The sequence below is a fragment of the Artemia sp. Qi Xiang Cuo genome, chromosome 5 (assembly GCF_049724085.1).
Source record: "Artemia sp. Qi Xiang Cuo chromosome 5, ASM4972408v1, whole genome shotgun sequence".
In the NCBI taxonomy this organism is placed as follows: domain Eukaryota; kingdom Metazoa; phylum Arthropoda; class Branchiopoda; order Anostraca; family Artemiidae; genus Artemia; species Artemia sp. Qi Xiang Cuo.
The window spans coordinates 29,779,012-29,806,207 of NC_142798.1; the positions used below are offsets into that span (position 1 = coordinate 29,779,012).

Consider the following 27,196-nt stretch of genomic DNA (forward strand, 5'->3'; position numbering starts at 1 on the left):
CAATGGCCAATATTTTTGGTAGAAGAAGCAGATTAATTTTCCAACTTGTTTAGTATTCTTTCCTGATCTTTTTCTGCGATTAGTTTTCCAGTCGGTAGAGCTATTGCACTTACTCAAGGAGTGTGGAAGACTGATAAAAGAAGAATATTTGGCGCTTTAACATGGGTTTAGTATATAAATATAAACTGCAATTGCCAATGGTACTACAGCATTACCCAGCATTCTTCTAAAAAAATTTCTACAAAATTTCGAAAAAAATTCAAACAAAATATTAGTTTGATTCATTGAAATCTTGTTTTAATATCAAGTGATGTTTATTTTCAAACAACCTAACATTTTATGTAACAAGATGATTACCGTTTTTAATCTTTTTTCGAAGATTATTGAAGTGGTAGAGCTAGGCTAGTATGCACAATATAGGCTAGCTGCAAAAAAGTTTAACTATATCCATTGTGTTCTTATGGCGGAAGTGGCTCTCTTATCGTCGGTCAAATTGTAAAGCTGAAATAGAAAAGGAAGACACACAAAAAGACAAACTCAACAAGTATTAGCTTTAATAATTTTAATATTTTTATAATAGCCTGATCTTCTATGAATGCACAGTAACCTTTACTAATACTAGCCGAAACTCTAAAGTTGGCCCTAGACGGTCAATCATTTTGACCAAAAGGTTCCGTCAATCCATTGATGTGTGCTTCAGTCAATCTTCAATCGAGCCTTCAATCAGCTCTTCAGTCTCGAACAAAAGCTAATCTAAGACACTGCTCTTGATAAAAATGATTGAGTCATTGAAACTTTCTATCAATCACCGTCAACGCTTGACTCAAGTGTTAAACAGGTTCCTAGACGGTCAATCATGCTTGTCAATCGATTGACGGAAGCTTTTGATCGAAATGATTGACCGTCTAGCACCTCCTTAAAGAAAAATTTTGGCAACAATAATGCGTCAAAAGAATTTTCTTTTACCGCTGATTTCAAAAGTAAAATTAATTGCTTTTAGATCTATCTACCAAAGCCAATGTAAACGGAATTCTTTGTAGTTTCAGAAAAAAGGGAAAATAATCCCGCCAAAAATTATACTATCAAGTTCAACATGTTTGAGAAACGGGAAGTAGAGTTTTATCTTCACAAATACGAGGTTTCGTATGTTTCTCGAGCAGTATGGCTGTGGAAGAATGTTTATTCGGTAGCTTCCCCCCCCCTGAAGATCTTATCGAATTGTGGGTCGCAGAATATCCGCATAGGGTGGATTTAAGCGGAAATGGAAATTTCTGGTGATTATTTTGCTGGCCAAAATGTAATTGATAGAGAAACTCTGAGTATGTCAATAGGCTTGGAACTATCAAAAACCTATCTATATACCCTCGCGATTTTCAGAGTATCCCAATTTTAATATTGCTCCCATTCGGTTGCACATTTTCCTCAAGCATATTTCCAGCCCATAAAGAATGAACGGTTATTATACACCCTTTATGCAGCAAAACTACAATTATAAACATATTGCTTAGTCAAACCTAGACTTAGGCCCCAAAAAATGGGACTTCTGAGGCATAAGCCTCAAAACAGGGAATTTTTTGGTTATATTTTTATACCCTTCTCTTTGAGGAACTTACGGTTAATAAGAAGAACAAGGGAGTTGATCCATAGCCTCGATTTATTTGGAGGAATCTATCTGGACTAAGGGATGCTGAATGCTGCTCCTCTCTTACTTCTGAAATCGGAAATATTCGCTGAAAACCTATAGTTTTGAACATGATAGTAGATATTTCTTGTAAAGACATTTGATAGAGGTCGCAGCATTCATCACATTTAGAAAATTTCTTTTTTATGGCATTAAGTAAACACACCTAACTTCTCTTTCTTCTCAAAGCATTGTTATGCATAAATTAAATTAGACACAAACAGCAGGGGGTCGAGAAGGAAGCAGCCCCTTCCCTTGTTCAAGAAAATCCTGGATAAGATATTCAAACCCATAGAAGTTAAATAAAAAGATAGAAAAACGAGCATAAATTATCCTATACATAAGGGGGCTATCCCCCCCCCCAACCTTTTTTTTTTACGCTTAAGTTTGACATTACTAGCCAGGGCTTCAAATAAGATGTGATCTGACCTAAGAAAAATAATACATTTGAAAGATTTTCGTCGGAATGGTCTACTCATATTTGCTTTAAACAACGAAATACTTGGATATATTTTTGCCTTCCTAGGTTGCTATTAGAAAAGCAACTGTCAAAACTATAACCTAAGGAAACGAGGGTTGGAGGAGGGTTAGTCCCTCCGTATATTGGGAAGTCAATGCTCCGTTTAAGTTCTTATGCTGCTCTTTGTTTTCGTTCTAAGTGACTTTTTTTTCTATTTAACTGTGTTTGAAATCGGTTTTTTCTTACCAGTTTCTAATTCTCTGTGGCGATTACCGACCAAGACCTGGATTTGAGTAGTTACATGAGCCAGATTCAAGGCCTGAGTAGTTACACGAGACAGATTCAATGTGCACCGGCAAAGTGAAGGGGTTCTGAATGTCTAAGCGCTGCCAAAAATTCTAAATAACCCTGTTAAAAAAAAAATAGACTGCACTTTAATTCTCCAATAAAAATTTCAGAAATATCTTTTTTTAGTTGATCCGTGAATCCTTTTTCTGTCACCTTTTAAAAATAGAATATATTAAATTTTAACATTGAATTTTAACTTATATCATGCCATGAGTGCATTCATGCAGATTTTATTGCGGAATTTTCAAAAAAAAAAATATCTATTTCGCTTGACAGATAACAAATTTTCTTTCTGGATGTCAAATTTTGTTTTTATTTTTCAAATGTAAGGGACAAAGAACCAATCTCGCTTTCCGCATTGCAGATGTCCGTGTTTGCCAGGCATCCACCCTTTTCCTAGTTATGTTCTGAACATGTATGGCCAATTTTTAAGCATTTAACTGAGAATAACCCTCATCATTTCAGTTTATGTCTGACGTCTTATATAGAAGTCCAGCGGACAATATGTTGAAAATGGTCTTAGAGAAAAACATTCCATCATACATGTATGTTTTTAACATGACGATAAAGCCGTTAAGACTACCAGTGTGGGCACATGCTGTTCACGGTATTGAAGATTATTATTTGGCAGGAGCCCCTTTCATGGACCCAGGTACTAAGTTTGTATTACTTCTCTGTTCTTTGTCCATTATATTTTATTCAGTCTGAATTATTTTCAGTGTTAGGAGGGGTGGGTGGGCTCAAAAAGACATCAAGAAGAAAAAATTTATAGGTGCCGGTAACTGGTGTATTAGCCTATATAAATTATGATCAAAATTACAGGTTATTAGGGTCGGTGAGTACTTCTTCTTCTTCTTTGGAAACCACTGCCGCTTGGGAATCATTGACTATCGGCACCTCTTAGCTATAGACCAAATTGGGCATCAGATTATGTTGAAAATTCCAAGTAACGTGATAGAGACGGAATATTTTCTTTTCTACATTGTTGACAACTCTTCTTGGATGATTTGCTGGATGTGCATTTTTAGAAAGAAATGTCTAAGTTCTTACATTATAAATTGCCTATTCCTGACTGCTCGACTTAAAAAAAATTATTGATTCTTTTAAGTTTTAGGTCAATTTTGTCGACTGAAAGCATTTTGTAATTTGGCTCATTGGGAGAATTTTGATAATCCTTGATGATATTATTTTATAAGCTTGTATTTTCGAATTTCGTTGTACCATTGTTGGGTAGCGTTATTTTTTTTATTTATTTTTTTTTGTGTTATCCTCACACGTGAGTACTGGACTTGCCATTGTCCATGATAAAATGGACTTGGTAAAAATACTTGGTATTTTCATTGGAATAATGTTTTTTTTGGATTTTTAATTGAAAAAATTACAAAAACAACAAAACCAAAAGTCAAATATAAAACAACAAAATACTTGAGCTAGTACGGCAAAATCTAAACGTATAATACAGCGAATATTGTAACGATGCTTAAAGACGAAATATAAATACCCATAAACTGCTTGAAAAAAATAAATAAAATATTGGGCATCATAAATCATAGTAACTTGGACAAAGTTTTTCAGCGATTTACGAATGATTTCTCAACTCATTTAACAGAAATGTTTTTTTTTTCAACTTAAGAGTCCAAACACAAAATATACAGCCTTAGATATGCCTTTAAATAGAGACGTTTGATTAATTAAAGGGATATTAAGATTTTCCCTGTAATCTCTCATGAAAAAATGGTAGTATCTGTAACCGTGGCCGAAAAGTATCCAGCATTTTTTTCGGGGGATGGGGGGTGGGGGGTGGATGGATGGGTGGGTGTGTGTTTTACAAAAGGGTTTTTTTCGGGAGGGGGGGGGGGTACAAAAAAAAACATTAAAAAACGCATTCTTCACATTTTTGTTTCGTTTTTAAGAGTCGGACAAACATTTCGGGGTTTCAAATGAGTTGAATTAACAGCAGCCATGATTGTATTCTCACCTAAATCATGCGCACTCCCATGAATCTTACTCCGCACATCACCATTAAGCTACATTCCTCACCATCATAGGCAGCGCAATAGCGCTAAGTAAAGAACGATGTGGGCACAATTTTTTTTTCCATACCCGGGCACTTCGTACCGAAGGAGTTGTCGTGGAAACTTTGAAAACGGCTCATTCGATTGGAAATTGGAGTGGCTAGTGCCCTTTTTAAAAGTCAAAAGTGATTGGAAGGCAACTAGCCCTCTCCCTACGCCAAGACTTCCCCAAAACACAGCCAATCAAAATTTTGAGATAGCCATTTTGTTAAGCGTAGTTGACTTCCAGATAGAAAATATGTTTTTGAGGAGGTCACTCCCCCACAACCCTCGGGGCAAGGGTTTTCTGTTATGCCCTGGGGGCATATAAGGTTTTTATAGAAGGTGTTGTCGTAGAAACTTCAAAAAAGGCTCATTCGATTGGAAATTCAAAGGGCTAGTGCCCATTTTAATCGTTGAAAGTTATCTGAGGGCAACTACCCCCCATGCCCATCATTCCCCCAAACACATCCAATCAAAATTTTTTGATAACCATTTTGTTCAACATAGTATTAAGTTCTGTAAATTAGGTCTTTGAGGATGACAACCCCCTCACAGCCCTCAGGGCAAGGGCTGTAAGTTATGCCATGGGGGCATATAAGGTTTTTATAGAACGTGTTGTCGTAGAAACTTCCAAAAGGGCTCATTCGATAAGAAATTGAAATGGCTAGTGCCCTTTTTAATAGTCGAAAGTAATTGGAAGGCAACTAACACCCCTTCCATGCCCACTATTTCTCCAAACACATCCAATCAAAATTTTGAGATAGCTATTTGTTCCACGCAGTTTTAAGTTCAGGAAATTATACCTTTGAGCAGGACACTCCCCCCACAGTTTTCAGGGCAATGGTTATAAGTTATGCCCTGGGGGCATATAATTTTTTATTTAAATCTTTGTCGTAGAAACTTGAAAAAAAGCTCATTCGATTGGAAAATCAAAGGTCTAGTGCCCTTTTTAATAGTCGAAAGTGATTTGAGGGCTACTAACCCCCCTCTCGCCCACCTTTTCCCCGAATACATCCAATCAAAATTTTTAGATAGTAATTTTATTCAGCGTAGTTGATTTCCAGATATAAATTATGTTTTTGAAGAGGACATTCCCCCACAGTCCTCAAGGCAAGGGTTGTAAGTTATGCCCAGTGCGCATATGATGTTTTTATAGAACGTTTTGTTGTAAAAACTTCAAAAAGGGCTCATTCGATCGGAAATTGAAATGGCTAGGGCCCTTTTAAATAGTCGAAAGTGATTGGAAGGCAACTAACACCCCTTCTACGCCCACCGTTTCCCCAAGCATATCCAATCAAAATTTTGAGATAGCCATTTTGTTCTACACAGTTTAAAGTTAAGGAAATTATACCTTTGAGCAAGGACACTTCCCCCACAGTCTTCAGGGCAAGGTTATTCAGTCTTCAGGGCATATAAGGTTATTTATTGAAATCTGTGTCGTAGAAACTTGAAAAGGGGCTCATTCGATTGGAAATCGAAAGGCCTAGTGCCCTTTTTAATAGTCGAAAGGGATTGGAAGGCTTGAAATTTTTATAGTAAGGATCGATATGGGTATAATCTATTATTTTTTGTTTTTATTGTTGTTTAGACCAGGGCACTTCGTATCGAGGGAGTTGTCGTGGGAACTTCGAAACGGGCTCATTTGACTGAAAATAGAAATGGCTGATGCCCTTTTTAATAGTCAAAAGTGATTGGAGGGCAACTAATACCCTCCCACGCCCATCCTCCCATTTGCCCATTATGTTTAAAAACTAAATGTTGCCTTAAGATTAAATTAAAATGCATAGTGTTACCCAATAAAGCATCTCAACAGTATCCTAAGAACACCTAAGGGTATCATGTTCAGGCTTTCGGGGTTTTCTGCTCTTAAAATTTAACCAAATCAAAATAGTGTAAGTGTATTTAAGCTATCAAAGAAAGTAAACAGATTTTTTTTCGAATGCAATTAAGTTTGCCATTTCAGGTCAACTAGAGGAGGTATAAAACTAAATTAAACACTAATATTTCTGTTCAAAATTTTAAAAGGGTGTATGTTATTAAAAATTGCTGAGAGTTTTTCTCCAGCATACAAATAGCAGGCCAAACTATAAAGTCTTAAAAAAAAGAAAAGATTTAAAGCATTATTTTCTTTTTCCCTTAAAAAACTAAGTGACTATAAAACAAACAAATATCAATTTAAAAAACTTTTTCCAAAAAAGTGGTTTTACAAAGAAAAGTGAAGAATTCCATTAAACAAAAAATGAGCAAAAATAAAATCAAATAATCTACCAAGTGTGAAACTACCACAAATCAGCATCAATAAATAAATGAAACCCAAAACGAGCAGAAATTAACATAAGTTGGGCTCAAAACCCCTATGCCTTCCCAAGGCCAGAACAAAATTTGCACTTTACTGAAAAAAAAATACAAATGAATGTGTATTGTCAGTTTAATATACATATACTTTAGTAATCAAAATGTTTATATTATTTGATTTATTAAAGTTATAAAAGTAAAAACATTTATATTTTTTCAGTAAAGTGCAAATTTTGTTCTGGCCTTGGGAAGCCATAGGGGTTTTGCGCACAACTTATGTTAATTTCTGCTCGTTTTGAGTTTGAATCGGTTATTTATTGTAATTTCTGTTCGTTTTTGGTTTCATTTATTTATCGATGCTGATTTGTGGTAGTTTCACGCTTTGTAGATTATTTGATTTTATTTTTGCTCATTTTTGGTTTAATGGAGTTCTTTACTTTTCTTTGAAAAACTCATTTTGCGGAAAATTGTTTTTTAATTAATTACATGTAAAGTATAAACTAAAATAGTACTCAAAATATTTTTAAGTCAAGTGATCAAAATTAGAGGAGATAATGTGATCCATTAATTAGGCATTTCAGTGAAGTCAAGTCGCAAATTTAATTGATATTTTTTTGCAAGTATTTATTGTTAGGATAATACAAGAAAAGGGGAAGCTAATTGTTTCTGTTCTTCAGATGCTTTGACTTTCTTACAATCATGCATAATATGGATGCTTCTTGAATATATTCCAAAGGTAATTTAAGCCTAAAGAAAACAAAGCTAAATAAATGGAGTGCCTGCTGTCTCGCTGAGGAAGAGTAAAAAGAAAGAAACAGATGTAAAACTATTTTTGCTACCGAGTCATAAGTTTTTATTTCTTCACAGCTATATAATTTTCAAGAGCTTTAATTTAAAGAAAGGTAGGTGATATGCATTTGTCAAGTATAAATATTAATTTTTAGTTAATAAAGATCTAGGCTTCCATCTGGGAGGTGAGGGTGGCTGTAGTTTGGTGGCGTTTGTTATTTCCACAAAATTTAACCTAGAATCACCGGGGCTATTGGTTTCAAAATTTCATTTCCATCGGTAACTCTAATGCAATCCTTGGTGGCTATAACAAAAAATAAAAGGTATGAAAATGTGAAACTAAAACGAACATAAATTAAACACGCTTCATTCCTCATTCTAAACTTTGACTAGTTTCTCTTGAATTGACCTTAAACCCTAAGAGCTATAGCCACTTGGTAATTGGAAGTGTTTTATTTACTGATTGTCTTTGAAATCATTTGAAATTAAAATTTGAAATCAGTTTAGAACTAAGTGGAGCTACTCGAAGTAAAGAAAAAAAAGAATAAGAAAATCGTATTTGCAATAAATGGTATGGCAACATGAATTTATTATAATGTTAGTCATTTGCCTTTATTATTTTTCTTTATTGTAGGGGAGGTCAGGGGTTTGCTGGATTCTATTAAATAATGAATAGGGAAAAAGTAAAATTGGAAACATTTCAAGTTTGTTTTTTTTTAGATTTTTATCATATTGATGATATGAAGTCTTTTGTCCTTATACTTATTTTTGGGGGTGTTTTTTCCATTGTAGTATGATGCCATTCTGTGATTGATTTCTTAAAGGCTCGTAACTTTAGTTTTCGTTTTTAGTCTAAAAATCCCTACTGATATGTTTTCAATTTTCGAAATATGTATTTTTAGTTTTTAGTCTAAGAATATATTGCATATATAGCGCATGCTTAAATTTAGCGCATATGTAGTGCTTATATTTCTTTTTTTATTCATGCAAAAATAGGCATAATATGCTTTGAACTTAGAAATAGGGGCAGTGTAATTTATAAGACACATGATGAAAAAATGAATTAATTTAATTTGAATGACTGAAGCTTCGTATTAATAATTAAAAAGAACTTAGATTATCTTGTATACATGAACAAGTCTGTATATTTTGCTCTTCGCCATCTTTAGCTGATTTCCTCCGTCAGTGTATTTAGTGAAAGTCAGTGTATTTAATAAGATGACAGTTGTAAACATTGTAGACTGTAGCGTCTTCTTTTTCCAAATATGAAACACATTTGATACTGAACAGACTGAACCTAGAAATGTACCTCAGAGATTTAATTTACTTGATACTGGTTGGACAAAAAGAAACAGGTTTTTCCATAGACTCCTCGTAATGGGTACATCGGAATCACGTGGGTGCGAAGGCGGAGTATGAATCTTGTGTGGTTTTAAATATGTTTCACTTTTTTTTTACGGAGAGTATAGCCTTTGTCAGTACTGTATATTCTGTCTACTGTGGTTGTAAACTTGGATTTGACTAGTAAAAATACGTTTTTTTTTTTTTTTTTTTTTTTTTTGCCTCATAAATAGTCTAATGCCACATAGTTGAAAGATTTGTCACTGTTCTGAAGTCAATGAACACGATAATCAAACTTCTACTTATTTTGTGAAACGAGGGGTGGATATCCAAAATGACTTTAACGGTTTTAAAAATAGCTTTAAGAAAGCAGTTTTGTTGATGGTAAAAGCATTACAAACATCTTTAGCTCTATGATAATCAATTGTACATCATAAGCTCTATAATATAATGATGAATGTGCTAAATAGCAAAGGTGACTTTAGACTCATCACTGTTCCTATATCCTATTAGATATTTGCAATCCTTATCAGATCGTGTCTACTGAATTGTTTTTGTTTTAGAATTTTTTCCTGAAAGCTTACGAATTGAAAGAAATCAATGGACGGATGAAGACCGAATGATGAGTGAATTCATGCTTACTGCATATTCAAACTTTGCTCGTTTTGGGTACGTATACAACCTTAAATGAATAACTGCTTTTTGTAGAGAGCGAAATGCAGACTGGTGAGCATGGGTAGATGGCGCTGGGGATTATCATGATTTTTCGGCATATCAGTATTTCCACCCATGATGTATTAAAGTCAAATATTTTTCAACCCTTTTCTCCTCTGTTATAGTCTTTATTTTGGGAAAGTTGCAAAAATCATGTTGTTTTAATCCTGTGTTAAAAATTTTGAGCAATAAAAGGTTAAATTAGTAAATTAGATTCAAATGTACAAAGGTCAAATCACGAATTCCCACAGATGGACCTACATGCGCTAATAAAAAGAAGGAAAAGAAAAAATAGTATTTATATATTTGTATTCAAATACAACCCCTGATAAATATTTATTTTTTTTTACAGAAAGTCGGTTCCATCTCTCACTGGCCCTGGCCGTCATTCCGTTTGATTTTGTTTTGTCAATGTGTATTCTTTTGGGGGCTGTTCTGTTGTTATGTATTCCTACTTAACCAGTTTTACGTAGATAATTTTAGAGACCACACTGCCTTTCCATGACAATAAATAAAAGTTCGAATAGGGATACAATCCTTTTAATAGACAGTGTTTCACAAACATTGATAAAATTTCACAAAAAGTACTAAATATTTCGGTCACATATGCAGTGACCGTCATCAGTAGTAAAATTACATGTTTTACTACTGATGACGGTCACTCCATATGTGACCGAAATATTTAGTATTTTGTTGCGAAATTTTATCACTGTTTGTGAAACACTGTCTATTAAAGGGAATTTATCCCTATTTGAACTTTTATTTAACCAGTATTTTAATAAAAAATTAAAGATTAAAGCCTATTCGGAGTAAGGGCTGTCCACAAGAAAAGGGCATTCGACCGAGTGAAAACACAAGAGTTTTCTTCCTTTTAATTTCTTATATTTATTATATAATTTGAGTAATTTTTTTATGTTGCCCTCACCCCTAAATCTCGTTCATTCCAACACCCCCCTCAACTCGAATCAATTTTAATGCTGTTTGGAGCTGCGTAAAGTTACGCAAGTCAGGCACGTGCGGAATACTTCATTTTGTGTTGGGTCACATTTCGGAGAGGAGGCATATTCGAAAATAAAAACCTCAAAACGGACTCATTATCTAAAAATTCAAAATCTGCCGATTTGATGCTGTGTACATGTCTAGTGGAAATGCTAAAAACCAACCTTAGTTGAGAGTATATTTTAGAAAACATAGCCTCAAAACCGGAAGGAAGGTTCCCATCGAATTATTGTCAAACCCTACTGTAGAGATTTCAAGCTCCTATATACAAACATTTTTGAATTTTTTGCTAGAAGCAAGATGATGGATGCGTGTTTATTTGTTTGTTTGTTTTTTGTCTTATATTTCCCAGGGGTGATCATATCGAACCATTGATCCTAGAAGATCGGGAGAGGGCTCATTTGATGGGAAATGAAAATGTCTAGTGCCCTTTTTAAGTGACCAAAATATGGGAGGACAGCTAGCTCACCTCCCACTCCCTTTTTTACCCAAAATTGTCCGATAAAATTTTCGAGGTATCCATTTTCTTCAGTATGGTCAAAATATCTATTAACTATGTCTTTGATGATGACTTGACCCCCCACAGCTCCTGGGGAAGGGCTGCAAGCTATGAACTGTGCCCATTGCTTACATGTAGTTTGGGCTATTGGGAAGTACAAAGATATATATTCGGGGGTGGGTATTTTCTAGCGAGGGTGCTTACGTTGGAGGATAATTCCATGGAGGAGTTTTTGTGGGAGAAGGGAATTTTCCACGGAGAGGAGGTGTATTTCCCGGCATTAATTAAAAAACTATGATAAATTAAATAAAAACAAGTTTTTTTTAACTGAAAAAAGGAGTAACCATAAAACTTAAAACGAACAGAAATAGTTACGTATATGAGGGGGGTTGCCCACTCCTTAGAACCTCGCACTTTACGCTCAATTATTTTTTGAGTTTTTTTTTTTTTTAAACTCTTTTTATTCTAATTAAACGACCTCTGTCTATCGGGAGTCACTCGTAAATATTTGTAACAAAAAGTCAAACTTTAGCGTAAAGAGCGAGGTATTGACGAGCGGGCAACCCCCCTTCTATACGTAATAGTTTCTGTTCGTTTTAACTTTTAATGTTGCTCCTTAATTTCAGTTGAAAAAGCTTGGTTTTTTTTTTATTTAATAAGAAAAAAGACGAACAAGAAAGAGTTTTTATATAAGGAAGCTTAAGAATTCAGATATCATGAGAAGGGTAAAGCTAGGATATTACTTTCAGCTGAATAAGATTTAAAGGCATTAAAAACAATTAAAAAATTGATATTCAAAATCTAGAACAGTGTGCTAATAGCATTGAGTCCCCTGTATCTCTAAAAATCGTAGATTCCGATTTGGTGGAGAGTAGATCGAATTTTCAAAGCATTTAAAGATTGCAGAGAGGTGCAAAGAGAAACAATTTTAGGGAAAATGAAACAAATTGTCTTCCTTACTTTATTATTGGTTCTCACCAAACGTAAAATTTACAATTGCAATGCAAATGTTGCACCAAGCAGCGAAAGTCCTGCCATCTTTGCAAAATTTTATCATACACACTGTGGTTTTTTTTTTATCAAAATCAAGTTGTAAGTAAAGTTTACTGTATTTTTGTATCACTTCATTCGATTTTTAATGGAATGTATGCCATGGAAGCTACTAAAGTTTAATATAAATGTTTTAACATTTAAAAAAATATAGATGTTTTTACTTTCATAGCTTTAGCAAATAAAACTATATTAACACTTTTATAACTAAATATCTTTATGTTTGTATTAATTCACTCTTTTTTATTTTTTCAGTAAAGTGAAACTAATGTTCTGGCGATAGAAAGGCATGGGGCGTTTTAAGCCCAATTTGTGTCAACATCCGCTGGTTTTAAGTTGGACCTGTTTATTCATTATAATTTCTGTTCGTTTGTTTTGGATTTAATTTATTTATCGATGCTTATTTCCGGTAGTTTCAAGCTACGTAGATTATTTGATCTTGTTTTTGCTCAAACTTGGTTTGGAGGAGACCTTTAACTTTCTTTGAAAAACTTATTTTGTGGAACAAGTTTTGTTAATTAATTTCTGTTTGTTTTATATTGATATAGTCTTTTTAGGGAAAAAGAAAATAATATTCTAAATCTTTTCGCTTTTATAATAATTTATAGTTTGACCTGCTATTTGTAAACTGGAAAAAATTTTCAGCAATTTTTAAAAACGTGCACCCTTTTAAAAATCTGGACACAAATAGTAGTGTTTAATTTAGTTTCATACTGCTGGATACTGCTGAAATGCCTTATTGAGAATTAGCATTAACACAGTGCATTTTGATTTAATCTTAAGGCAACATTTAGTTTTTAAACATAAAGGCAAATGAGAGGGTGGATGTGGGAGGGGGATTAGTTTCCCTCCAATCAATTTCGACGATTAAAAAGGGCATCATCTCTTTCTATTTTCAATCGAATGAGCCCTTTTTGAAGTTCTTACGACAACTCCTTCGATACAAAGTGCCCTGGTCTAAACAACAACAACAACAAAAAAATAATACATTATACTCACATCTATCTTTACTATAATAAATACAAAAAAAAACATGTTTTTTAAACTGAAAGTAAGGGGCGACATTAAAACTTAAAACAAACAGAAATTATTCCGTATATGAAAGGGACCACATGATCAATGCCCAGACCACATGGGCTGTTGAAGGATAGGTAGAGTATAAAATTTCAATCTCCGAAAAATTTCCTAGGGGGGGGGGATTCAAACCTGGTAACCCCTTCCTATTGTATACTGTCTTGCTTTCTAGGTCAGAATACAAAAATTAAAACATCCAGCAACTGGAATTTTCAGCCGTAAATTCAATTGTGGAAATTAGTCAGTCTTATGCAAAGTTGTTACAGATTATAACGCACTTTAAATAAAGATATTAAGCTGCTGAATGCTTTCAATTTTATTTCCTATTTTAGAAAGCCCATTTCAGAATGTTGTTTCTTTTATATATTAAATAAAAAAAAACAAGTTTTTTAAACTGAAAGTAAGGAGCGACATTAAAACTTAAAACGAACAGAAATTATTCAGTATATGAAAGGGGCTGTCCCCTCCTCAACGCCTCGCCCTTTACGCTAAGTTTTTTATTGTTTTAAAAAATAAAGTTGTGAGACAGAGTCAAACTTTAGCAGAAAGAGCGAGGCGTTGAGGAGGGGACAGTCCCTTTCATATACGGAATAATTTCTGTTCGTTTTAAGTTTTAATGTCCCCCATGAAAACTTACTTCATGGAAAGATCCTCCCACATAACCCCCGACCCACCCACCCCCCACCCCCACTACCAGAAAAAATCCCCCCTGAAAACGTCTGTATGTTTCCCAATAAGCAATAATAAAGTTAGCATTAGGTAAAGTTCATAACTTTCAGCCCTCCCCCCCAGGGACTTCGGGGGATTAAATCATCCTAAAAGACATATTTATCATATTTTCGACCATGCTGAACAAAATGGCTATCTCAAAATTTTGATCGGGTGACTTTGGGAAAAAATGAGCATGGGAGGGGGCCTAGTTGCCCTTCATTTTTTTTGGTCACTTAAAAAGGACACTAGAACCTTTAATTTCCGTTCGAATGAGCCCTCCCACGGTATTCTAGGACCACTGGGTCGATACGATCACCCCTGGGGAAAAAAAAACAAATAAACACGCATCCGTGATCTTTCTTCTGGCAAAAAATGCAAAATTCCACATTTTTGTAGATAGGAGCTTGAAACCTCTACAGTAGGGTTCTCTTGTACGCGGAATATGATGGTTTGATATTCATGAAGGTTCTATAGCTTTTATGGGGTATTTCCCCCTTTTTTCGAAAATCAGTCAAATTTTCTCAGGCGCGTTACTTTTGATGGGTAAGATTAAACTTGATGAACCTTATATATTTGAAATCAAAATTAAAATCTGATTCTTTTGATGTATCTATTAGTATCAAAAACTAGAGTTTCGGTTTTCTAGAGTTTCGATTACCATTGAGCCGGGTCGCTCCTTACTTACAGTTCGTTACCACGAACTGTTTGAAAATGTCAAGCCTTCCAATCACTTTCAACTATTAAAAAGGGCGCTAGGCCTTTCGATTTCCAATCGAGTCAGCTCTTTTTGAGTTTCTACGACTACTCAACACCTTATATACACCTTATATGCCCCCAGGGCATAAATTACAACCCTTACCATAAGGGCTTTGAGGTCCCTAAGGGCCAGAACTTTCAACTACGTTAAACAAAATGGATATCTCAAAATTTTGATTGGATGTGTTTTGGAAAATGGTGGGCTTGAGAGGGGCGTTAGTCGCTATCCAATCACTTTCAACTATCAAACAGTTCGTGGTAACGAACTGTAAGTAAGGAGCGACCCGGCTCAATGGTAACCGAAACTCTAAAAAACGGGATTTTGATACCAATAGATACATAAAAAAATCAGATTTTAATTCTGATTTAAAATATATAAGTTTCATCAAATTTAGTCCTACTTATCAAAAGCTACGCGCCTAATATACTTTGTCTGATTTTAAAGAAGAAGGCAAAAGACCCTTTAAAAATTATAGAACCTTAATAAACTCCACACCATCATATTCAGTGTATCAGAGCATCCTAACGCAGTGTTGTCAAGCAAATATCGAGAAAAATGTGGAATTTTGTATTTTTTGCCCGAAGAAAGATCACGGATGCGTGTTTAGTTGTTTTTTTTTGTTTTTTTCCCAGGGGTGATCGTATCGACCCATTGGTCCTAGAATATTGTGGGAGGGCTAATTGTAACGGAAATTTAAAGTATGCGTGCCTTTTTTGAGTGACAAAAAAAACGGAAGGCAACTAGACCCCCTCACACAAAAATTTTTTTCCCAGAGTTCTCCAATTGGGGTATTGGGATATCCGGTTTGTCCATAATGGTCAAAAATGAGGAAACTATGTCTTTTAGGATGACTTGATCCCCCAAAGTCCCCAGGGGGAGGGCTGAAAGTTATGAACTTTACTCAATGTTAACATATAGTATTGGTTATTGGGACGTATACAGACTTTTTCAGAGGAGATTTTTTCTGGTAGGTGGGGGACGGAGAGGGTCGGGGGCTATATGGAAGGATCTTTCCATGAAGGAAGTTTTCATGGGAGAAGGGACATTGCTATGAAGGGGGCACCGGATTTCCCAGCATTATTAAAGAAAAAGATCAGGAATTAAATAAAAAAAAACAAGTTTTTCAACCGATCAACTGATTGTGATTAAGAGGTCATTTTTAAAGAACTGGAAAAAAAATTCGAACTATAGTTTAAAGAGCAGGGTATTGACTAGGGGGCGAACCCCCTAATATACGTGTTAAAAATTTATGAATATAGAAGTTCGTTACGTAAGTTAATTCTAAGTTACGTATATTTATTACTAATAAAAACGTTCGTAAATAAAATTAAACAAGTTTCGAGAAAGCCATTTAACCAAATATAATATTCAAATTTTTTTGTAATTATTCATGTACGGTGAGTCAATATTGAAACCGGCATTAATTAAAAAATGTTCAAAAACTAAATAAAAAAAACAAGTTTTTTTTAACTGAAAGTAAGGAACGACATTAAAACTTAAAACGAATAGATATTATTCTGTATATGAAAGGGCTGTCCCCTCCTCAACGCCTCGCTCTTTACGCTAAAGTTTGACTTTCTCATAACTCTATTTTTTTAAACAATAAAAAAACTTTAGCGTGAAGAGCGAGGCGTTGAGGAGGGGACAGCCCCCTTCATATACGGAATAATTTCTGTTCGTTTTAAGTTTTAACGTCGTTCCTTACTTTCAGTTAAAAAAACTTGTTTTTTTTATTTAATTAAAAAAGGCACTAGCCCTTTCAATTTCCAATCAAATGATCCCTTTTGAAGTTTCTACGACAACGCTTTCAATCAAAACCTTATATGCCCCCAGGGCATAACTTACAATCCTTGTCCTAAGGGCTGGGGTTGTCATCCTCAAAGACCTAATTTCCAGAACTTTCTGTAACGTTGAACAAAATGGCTATCTGAAAATTTTGATTGGATGTTTTTGGGGGAATGGTGGTTGTGAGAGGGGGTTAGTTACCCTCTAATCACTTTTAACTATTAAAACGGGCACTAGCCATCTTAATTCCAATTGAATGAGCCCCTTTTGAAGTTTTTACGACAACTCTATCTATAAGAATCTTATGTACCCCCAGTTTAAAACTTATAACCTTCTCCCTGGGGGCTCTGTGGGGTTTGCCATTCTCAAATACATATTTTCCAGAACTATAATATATGTGGAACAGAATGGATCTCTCAAAATTATGTTTGGCTGTTTTTGGGGAAATGGTGGGCGTGAGAGGGGGGGTTAGTTGCCCTTCAATCCCTTTCGATTTTTAAAAGGGCACTACCCCTTTCAATTTCCAATGGAATGAGCCCTTGTTGAAGTTTGTACAACATCGCTTTCTATAAAACCTTATATGCCCCCAGGGCATAACTTACGACCCTTGCCCTGAGGCTGTGGGGGTGGAGGGGTTTTCATCCTTAAAGACCTAATTTTCAAAATTTTCAACTACGTTGAATAAAAATGGCTATCTAAAAATTTTGATTGGGTGTGTTTGGGGAAAAGGTGGGCGTTAGAGGGGGGCTAGTTGCCCTCAAATCACTTTCGAGACTATTAAAAAGGGCACCAGCCCTTTCAATTTCCAATCGAATCAGGCCTTTTTCAAGTTTCTACGACAAATATTTCAATAAAACGTATATGCCCCCTGGGAATAACTTATAACCCTTGCCCTGAAGACTTTGGGGGGAGTGTTCTAATCAAAGGTATAATTTCGTGAACTTTAAACTGCGTGGAACAAAACGGCTATCTCAAAATTTGATTTGATATTTTGGGGAAATGGTGGGCGTGGAAGGGGTGTTAGTTGCCTTCCAATAACTTTCGACTATTAAAAAGGGTACTAGCCATTTCAATTTCCAATCGAATGAGTCACTTTTTGAAGTTTCTACGACCACGCTTTCTATAAAAAACCTTAGATACCCCCAGGGCATAACTTATGACTCTTGCCCTGAGGGCTGTGGGGGGATTGTAATCCTCAAAGATATAATTTTCAGAACTTTTAACTACGTTAAATAAAATGGCTATCTCAAAACTTTGATTGAATGTGTTTGGGGAAAAGGTGGGCGTGAGAGGGGGGTTAGTTGCCCTCCAATCACTTTCAACATTTAAAAAGGGCACTAGCCCTTTGAATTTCCAATAGAATTAGCCTTTTTTGAAGTTTCTAGGACAACGCTTTCTATAAAAACCTTATATGCCCCTAAGGCATAACTTACAACCCTTGCCCTGAGGACTGTGGAGGAATGTCCTCCTCAGAAACATCATTTCTCTCTGGAAATCCAATACGCTGAACAAAATGGCTATTTAAAAATTTTGCTTGGATCTGTTTGGGGAAAAGGTGGGCGTGAGAGGGGGTTTTGTTGCCCTCAACTCACTTTCGACTATTAAAAAGGGCACTAGACCTTTGAATTTTCAATCGAATGAGCCCATTTTCAAGTTTCTACGCCAAAGATTTCAATAAAATCTTATATGCCCCCAGACCATAACTTATAACCCTTTCCCTGAAGACTGTGGGGGGAGTGCCATGCTCAAAGGTATAATTTCCTGAACTTTATACTGCGCGTAACAAAAAGGTTATCTCAGAATTTTGATTGGATGAGTTTGGGGAAATGGTGGGCGTGGAAGGGGTGTTAGTTGCCTTCCAATCACTTTTGACTATTAAAAAGGGCACTAGCCATTTCAATTTCCAATCGAATGAGCCCTTTTTGTAGTTTCTACGACAAGGATTTCAATAAAAACTTATATGCCCCAAGGGAATAACTTATAACCCTTGCCCTGAAGACTGTGGGGGGAGTGTTCTAATCAAAGGTATAATTTCCTTAACTTTAAACTGCGTGGAACAAAATGGCTATCTCAAAATTTTGATTGGATGTTTTTGGAGAAATGGTGGGCGTGGAAGGGGTGTTAGTTGCCTTCCAATCACTTTCGATTATCAAAAAGGGCACAAGCCACTCCAATTTCCTATTGAATGAGCCCTTTTCGAAGTTTCTACGACAACTTCTTCGATACGAAGTGCCCTGGTCTAAAGGAAAAAAATAATACATTGTGCCAACAACTTTCTTATATGCCCTCAGGGCATAACTTAAAACCCTTGCCCTGAAGCTTCTGGGGGAGTGGCCTCATCAAAAATATATTTTCTATCAGAAAATCAACTACGCTGAACAAAATGGCTATCTCAAAATTTTGATTGGATGTGTTTCGGGAAATGGTGGGTGTGGGGGGGGGGGGCTAGTTGCCCTCCAATTAATTTCGACTATTAAAAAGAGCACTAGTCACTCCAATTTCCAATCGAATGAGCCATTTTGAAGTTTCTACGACACCTCCTTCGATATGAAGTGCCCTGGTCTAAGACCAAGAAAAATAAAAATAATACATTGTGCCAACATCGTTCTTTACTTTGGCAGCGCTATTGCGCTGGAAAAGGGGCTTGAAATCTCTTCTTCATGGTTCTCTAATACGCTGAATTTGAGGGTTGCATCTTCATCAAGATCACTGTTTCTTTTGGGGTTGTTCCCTCCTCCGCCTTTCTTAAAAATTTTGAAATTTTCTCAGGCTCATAACTTTCGATGCGCACTTTCAAAACTAACTGAGACTAACTTTACGTGCAGTTCCTTATCACGTGCTCTTTGACACACGAACTGAAATTCAGATATTGACGTCGCTTGGTCGTTTATGCTTTATGGTATTTTGGTGGTCCTTTACGCTTTAGGGCGTGAAAATTAAATTTGGTAGGAGCCTTTAAAATAAGATCTTACTTGGGACAATATTCATAACAACAATTTGTTCATATACATACGTTTTGAATTGAAGTTAAATAACAGCATGCATCACAGCTATATTAGATTTAGTTACAATAAATACGATATCACCAGATAATCTCTAAGGTCTACATGATAATTTGAGCCTAAGTATATATTCCATCAGAAGAGGCAAATTGCCTCATTTTTTACTGATTGACGCATACTATTTCATTTTCTAAGTTTTTATTTCTTTTTTTTATGTAAATTGTAATTTTTTAGAAATAAAAGATCTGGTCTTTCATGTTTTTTTTCTGACTGACTGTGATCCCTTCCTTATGAAATCTCAATACCAGTTGGGTCGCCCCCCCAATTTGAGAAATGATGCGTCTAGGTACTTAAAATGTTTGTTGTTTTAATAGAACATATTATGTATATTTAACGCCAGAACTTTTCTATAATAGTCGTTAGTGGCTATAGACATCCATCTTTTGATGCTGTATGACATTAATAATTACTAGAGTTGTATGTTTTATTTCAGACGTATCTCAAGAGTTGTATTACAGAAATAAATATACCCAAAACAAGCTGTGCACTGTTGGGGAGTTGATCTTTTGGAACTCTGATCTCATCCCTGAAACGTCAAGTTTTTCGTGAGAACTTACCATTCTTTCTTGGTCATTCTTCCATTCTTTGGCGTTTTGCTATTAATCGCTATGCATGTCTGCATACCCCCTCCTCTTCCCTAGGATTTTCTCGATATCCTTTTTCCATTTTTTAAATGTAATTCTCTTATTTTTGTGTTTTTATAAGCTCGTGCCACCTCTCTCAAAGTACACTCCTGTTTGAACTCTCGCCATAAGAAGATGTATCTAGTTAGATATTAGCAATTCTAAAGTACTAATATGGTGATATCACTGGAATAAAATACGCCCAATAAGATATTAAAAGAAAATAAACTAAAAAAAGGAATAAACATGCATGCTTGCATACACGATAATAAAAGAACTAGGACATGAGTTCTAATGATACTTCTTAATATATTTATAGATCTGTACTTTTTTTTCAGTAACCCAACACCAGCTGCAATACAGAGGATAAAGTGGTTTCCTGCCAGAATTGGTGATTTACGATATCTGGCTATAAATACTTCATACACGGAATCTGTGGAAATGTGGACAAATAATTCAACAATGCAGAGCAACTACAGACAAACTGAACTTGCATTTTGGTCTGAGTATATGCCCACTCTTGTTGGATACCCCGTGTCAACTTACAGGCCTTTCTTTGAGGTAATTTTAATCTAGAGTTGGGAAATTCCAGCCCAAAGACCATATGAGTTACGTAATATTTAGACATTAAGCTGGTACCACAGAGAAAATTACGTAATCCATTAGACAACTATGATATTGGCTGCAATACTACGTAGGCTTTCTAGTTCAAAAAGGGACTACTTTCGTAACGTTCGCGTTGTAACCCTTCTCGATTGTTGGTTTCTTACGCCCATTATTTTTATCTCATTTAAAAGCATTTGAACTACGAAACCTCAAATTATTTCTGTTTCCTAGCTCAACTTTAAGCCATCAAATTCTTATATTGCTGTACAATCACTTTTTCCAAGCGCTTTTCTACTGCTGGCCCCGCTTCTGAAGATCAAAGAATTATAGAATATTATATTTCTATTGTATTCCTTTATTACTGCACTAGTTTCTGAGAGATGTTTTTTCTTTTATTATTATTACTTTTTTAAATCAGTTTTAAGATATCAAACAGTTCGTGGTAAGGAACTGTAAGTAAGGAGCGACCCGGCTCGATAGTAACCGAAACTCTAAAAAACGGATTTTTTACACCGATAGATGCATCAAAAGAATTGGATTTGTATGCTGATTTCAAATATATAAGTTTCATCAAGTTCATTTTTAGCCATTGTTTGGATTTTGCCCCTTGTTCTTTTCTTTTTTCAGATAAATGACCCGTTTTCTTTTCCGTAATTACATTTGCTTAGATTTACCTTTAGTACAATTTTCAGTGATTAGTTAAAGTCCCATTGTTGAGCTTGTAGCTTTGCAATAGGTAAAGGCTTTGGTTAAAAATCTATTTTTGTTCGGCTGATCTGGGCCATTGAAAGATAATATTATTCAAAAGAAGCCAGTGGCTTAAACTTTAATTTAGCGGATGGGCCAGGGCCAATCTAAGGTCCACTCCTACGCAAAGTTTGTTGTATAGAACTAGTGATTTAGTTTGTAGTCTACATTGAGACCCCGTTTAGGGAGTCTGTTTTTCCAGAGCTGATATATCTATGTTTTGTCAAGTGACCTTTGGAAGAATACATGTGAGTTATTTTCTACAACCGTGTAGATTATTTTTCAGGGAGCCCAGGCAGGGTAGGAAAAGAGTTCGCGAGAAATACCGTTACTAGTATATGGACAGAGGAGCTCGTTTACCCTCCAAAGAGATAGCTAGAGATATCAGGGGTGGCCCAGGTGGGGGCACCCGTGGGCAAGAGTTTGGCCGTTTGACCTTTCGATCACATTACCAACCCTGGAACAGGGTATACCGTAATAGGGTATTACCATACCCTATATTTACATTACGTTAGTGGTGTCCGCGAGCCGTTCCACACCAATAAGTGGTGGCAGGCGGCATTCCACATCCAATATTTGGTACCAGTGGTATTACCATTCCAATACCGATCAAGTTACGGACCTGAGAAAATTTGCCTTATTTTCGAAAACAGGGGGGGAAATCTCAATGAAAGTGACACCATCAGATTTAGCATATTAGAGAACCCTATTTTAGAGGTTTTAAGTTCATATCTTCAAAAATGTGAAATTTTGTATTTTTTGCCATAAGAAAGATCACGGATGCGTGTTTATCTATTTTTTTTCCAGGGGTGATCGTATTGACCCAGTGGTCCTAGAATATCGCGTGAAGGCTCATTTGAACGGAAACTAAAAGTTCTAGTGCCCTTTTTGTGATCAAAAATTTAAGGGCAATTAGGCCTCCTCCCACATTCATTTTTTCCCCAAAGTCACCAGATCAAAATTTTGAGATAGCCATTTTGTTCAGCATAGTCAAAAAATGTAATAACTATGTCTTTGAGGATAACCTAATCCCCCACCGTCCCCGAGGGAAGGGCTGAAAGTTATGAACTTTGCCCATTGCTTACATATAGTATTGATAATTGGGAAGTATACATACGTTTTCAGGGTCGATTTTTTCTGGTGGGGGGGGGGCGGGGGTTACGTGGAAAGATCTTTCTATGGAGTAATTTTTCATGGGGGAAGAAAGTTTTTAAGTTTTAATGTTGCTCCTTACTTTCAGTTGAAAAAACTTGTCCTTTTTATTTAGTTACGTGAGAAAATCGTTGGTAATCGATAAAAAGGAAAGACTAAATGGTATTTGTAGGATTATTATTGAGTTTTTGCGTCTTTTTAGTCGATCAGTGTTCTTTTCTAGTCGAGAGAGAGAGAGAGAGAGAGAGAGAGAGAGAGAGAGAGAGAGAGAGAGAGAGAGAGAGAGAGAGAGAGAGAGAGAGAGAGAGAGAGAGAGAGAGAGAGAGAGAGAGAGAGAGAGAGAGAGAGAGAGAGAGAGAGAGAGAGAGAGAGAGAGAGAGAGAGAGAGAGAGAGAGAGAGAGAGAGAGAGAGAGAGAGAGAGAGAGAGAGAGAGAGAGGGGGGGGGCAGGTTTTAATTTATGCTGTTCAGTGTCTTATTAATCCTTCGATTTTTATAGTATTGGTGGGAACCTCGGTCGCCTGTTCAGATTGCATTTTGGTCAGCCACTGGTGCAAGCTTAGTTCTGCTTGTGCTGACAGTAGCAACGTGCTGCTTATGGAGAGGAGCGGCAAGGTTAGTACATGTAAAATCTGATAACTATTTGTCTTCCTAAATGATAAAATTTATAATAAGAAATCTGACGAAAAAAATAATCTCGTAATTTTTGTCTCATTGAGAAATTTATTTCGTGTTATAATATTATTAAATAAAAACAATAAGTTTTTTCAACTGAAAGCAAGGAGCAACATTAAAACTTAAAAGGAATAGAAGTTATTCCGTGTATGAAAGGGGCTGCCCCCTCCTCAACGCCTCGCTCTTTACGCCAAAGTTTTGCATTTTTTAAAAAAAATAGAGTTGTGAGAAAGTCAAAGTTTAGCGTAAAGAGCGAGGCGTTGAGGAGGGAACAGCCCCTTTCATATACGGAGTAATTTCTGTTCGTTTTAAGTTTTAATGTCGCTCCTAACTTTCAGTTAAAAAAACTTGTTTTTTTTTATTTAATTTTTGATCGTTTTTGAATAAATACAGGTTTTGATCTTGGCTCACAGTACATGAAGAATTAAAACAAAATTTTCATATTAATTTACTTTTATTTGGTGAAATGACATTCTCGAAACTTGTTTCATTTTATTTACGAACGTTTTTATTAATAATAAATACACGTAACTTACGAATTAACTTACGTAACGAACTTCTATATTTATATTTTTTCAAAAGGTATATTAGGGGGTTTGCCCCCTAGTCAATACCTTGCTCTTTAAGCGAAAGTTCGAATTTTGTTCCAATTCTTTAAAAATAACTGCTTAATCACTAAGGCCGTTAATTATAATAAATAGCTCTTATGAAAGTACTAAAAAACATCTGGATTAAAGAGTGACGTATTGACTAAGGGGTGAACCCAATCATATATATAATATTTTCTGTTCGTTTAAAGTTTTGATGTTGCTGCTGTTGCAGTTGAAAAACTTGTTTTTTTTTATATTTAATTTCTGATCTTTTTTTAAATAATGCTGGGAAGTCCGGCGTCCCCTTCATGGCAATGTCCCTTCCCCCATGAAAACTTCCTTCATGGAAAGATCCTCCTACATAACCCCTGACCCCAGGCACGTACGCAGGAATTTGTTTCGGGGGAGGGGGGGCAATTCGTTTAGGGGGGGGCCAAATCCTTCAAACCCATTATTCTGTGAGAAAAATCAGAAAATTGTGGGAAAATGAAAAAAAATCGTGAGATTTCGGTGGGGCCCGGACCCGGACGCCCCCTTACCTGCGTACGTCCCTGCCCGACCCCCCCTCACTACCAGGAAAAATCTCCCCTGAAAACGTCTGTACTGTATACTTCCCAATAACCAATACTATATGTTAACATTGGGTAAAGTTCATAACTTTCAGCCCTCCTCCCGGGAACTTCGGGGGATTAAGTTATCCTAAAAGAAATACTTATAATATTTTCGAACATGCTGAACAAAATGGCAGTCTCAAAATTTTGATCAGGTGTCTTTGGGAAAACAATGAGCGTGGGAGGGGGCCTAGTTGCCCTCCATTTTTTTGGTCACTTAAAATGGGCACTAGAACTTTTAATTTCCATTCCAGTGAGCCCTCCCACAATATTCTAGGACCACTGGGTCGATACGATCACCCCTGTGAAAAAAAAAATTAAAATAAACACGCACCCGTGATCTTTCTTCTGGCAAAAAATGCAAAATTCCACATTTTTGTAGATAGGAGCTTGAAACCTCTAAAGTAGGGTTCTCTAATATGCGGAATATGATGGTGTGATTTTCATTAAGGTTCTATAAATTTAAAGGGGGTCTTTTCCCCTTTTTTCGAAAATCAGCCAAATTTTCTCTGGCGCGTAACTTTTGATGGATAGGATTAAACTTGATGAAACTTATATATTTGAAATGAGCATTCAAATCCGATTCTTTTGATGTATCTATTTGCATCAAAATACCGTTTTCTAGAGTTTTGGTTACCATTGAGCCGGGTCCCAATAACCAATACTATATGTTAACATTGGGTAAAGTTCATAACTTTCAGCCCTCCTCCTGGGGGTTTCGAGGGATTAAGTCATCCTAAAAGACAAAGTTACAATATTTTCGACCATGCTGAACAAAATGGCTATCTCAAAATTTTGATCGGGTGACTTTGGGAAAAAAATGAGCGTGGGAGGGGGCCTAGTTGCCCTCCATTTTTTTTTGTCAATTAAAAATGGAACTAGAACTTTTAATTTCCGTCCAAATGAGCCCTCCCACGATATTATAGGACAACTGGGTAGATACTATCACCCCTTGAAAAAAAAAAAAAAACAAATAAATACGCATCCGTGATCTTTCTTCTGGCAAAAAATGGAAAATTCCACGTTTTTGTAGATAGTAGCTTGAAACCTCTACAGTAGGGTTCTCTGATACGCTGAATATAATGGTGAGATTTTCATTAAGGTTCTATAAACTTTTAGGGGGTCTTTCCCCTTTTTTTCTAAAATAAGCCAAATTTTCTCAGGCGCGTAACTTTTGATGGGTATAACTAAACTTGATGAAACATATATATTTTAAATCAACATTAAAATCTGATTCTTTTGATGTATCTATTGGCATCAAAATTCTGTATTCTAGTTTTGGTTACCATTGAGCCGGGTCGCTCCTTACTTACAGTTCGTTACCACGAACTGTTTGATTGACATTTCCTCAAATTTACTGGCGAAAAGGACAGGTATTCATCTTGTAATTAGTACCAGAATGGTTTTCGGATTTCTACCCATGTTGGTGGAAAAGGACAGCTGATTTTAGTTTTAGGACTTCCCGGGGGCAAAACAGGATTCAACCTCTGGAAAAGCGTTGAATCCCTAAATTATTGGTATCAGGAGGTTCACTAGACAACGCTGTTCATTCTCCATTAAACTTGATGAAAGATAGAAACTGGTGTCCTAGTTTTGCTTTTAGGGGTTTGCGACCAAGGATGCTTCTGGGAGAAGGGCGCTCTCAGGGGTGCCTAAATTGTTATCTCCTTGATTTTTACCAAAAGAAGATTTGTTCATCGACGAAACTTAGCCAAAAATAGCAGTTGAGGTGCTGTTTGTGCACTTTACCAAGTTGAGCGGCAGTAAGAGTTAGTCTGCAAAATATGTTTTTTGGGAGTCCAGGCTCGTTTCGATTTCTGTAGGGAGCCTATTTCTGTAATAGTGTCATTGAATTCTTGTAATCAGCACCATTGCTAGAAGATGTCATCAAGACATCTTTTACAAGGATTCGTCATGTTTTAACCCAATCTGAGTGGGGAGTAAGAGCTAGTTTCCTAAATATCTTTCGAAAGTCTGAATTCAGTCGAATCTCTGTAGTGGGCAGAAGAACGGGGGTTGCTGAATTTATGCCTTTAGCACATTTACTAGAAGGGAATGTCCAGGTCCAACTGAACTTCGTAGGAAGTCACAGAATATGTCCTAGTTGTCCTTATTGTGCGTAGGCGCATTCTAGCCATTAGGATATATAAAAGAGAGGTTGTTGAATCTCAACCAAACTGAGTCAGTAAAAAACACTTAGTGTCTTGGTAGTGTTTCTTTCGAGTTAGGACTTGTTTGATGTCTGTGGGAGAGTAGAAAGAGGGGGGTGGGTGCATTAGTTCTTTCATAAGCAGGTCTGGTAGAAGGGAATGTCAAACCTCAACAGAACTTGATGGAATGGGAGAACTAGGCTTAGAGTTGTAACTCTTTATGGTGTACACCTGTTGCAACCTTTTTGCGAGGGGTAATCAAGTTTTTATTTTTTATTAAGCCTAATTATTAGGCAGGCTGATGTAATTCAGTCGTCAAAACGTGGCCAGCAGCTATAAGTGTAGTTTTCGATGTCAGTGCTCAATCAAACCTCAAATAAGGGAAGAACTTCGCTCTTGTTACCTGCATCTATCAGAAGGG

At 36.0% G+C, this 27,196-nt stretch overlaps 1 protein-coding gene across 1 annotated transcript in view; it reads left to right on the forward strand.

The window, feature by feature from the left end:
- Gli (carboxyl ester lipase-like protein Gli) overlaps positions 1 to 27,196 on the forward strand; it is a 154,166-nt gene that overhangs the window by 126,344 nt on the left and 626 nt on the right. Inside the window, exons 8-11 of the mRNA XM_089089480.1 lie at positions 2,955 to 3,141; positions 9,535 to 9,640; positions 20,584 to 20,806; positions 23,249 to 23,364. Coding sequence (XP_088945606.1) covers positions 2,955 to 3,141; positions 9,535 to 9,640; positions 20,584 to 20,806; positions 23,249 to 23,364 — 632 coding nt within the window. The remainder of the gene's footprint in view (positions 1 to 2,954; positions 3,142 to 9,534; positions 9,641 to 20,583; positions 20,807 to 23,248; positions 23,365 to 27,196) is intronic.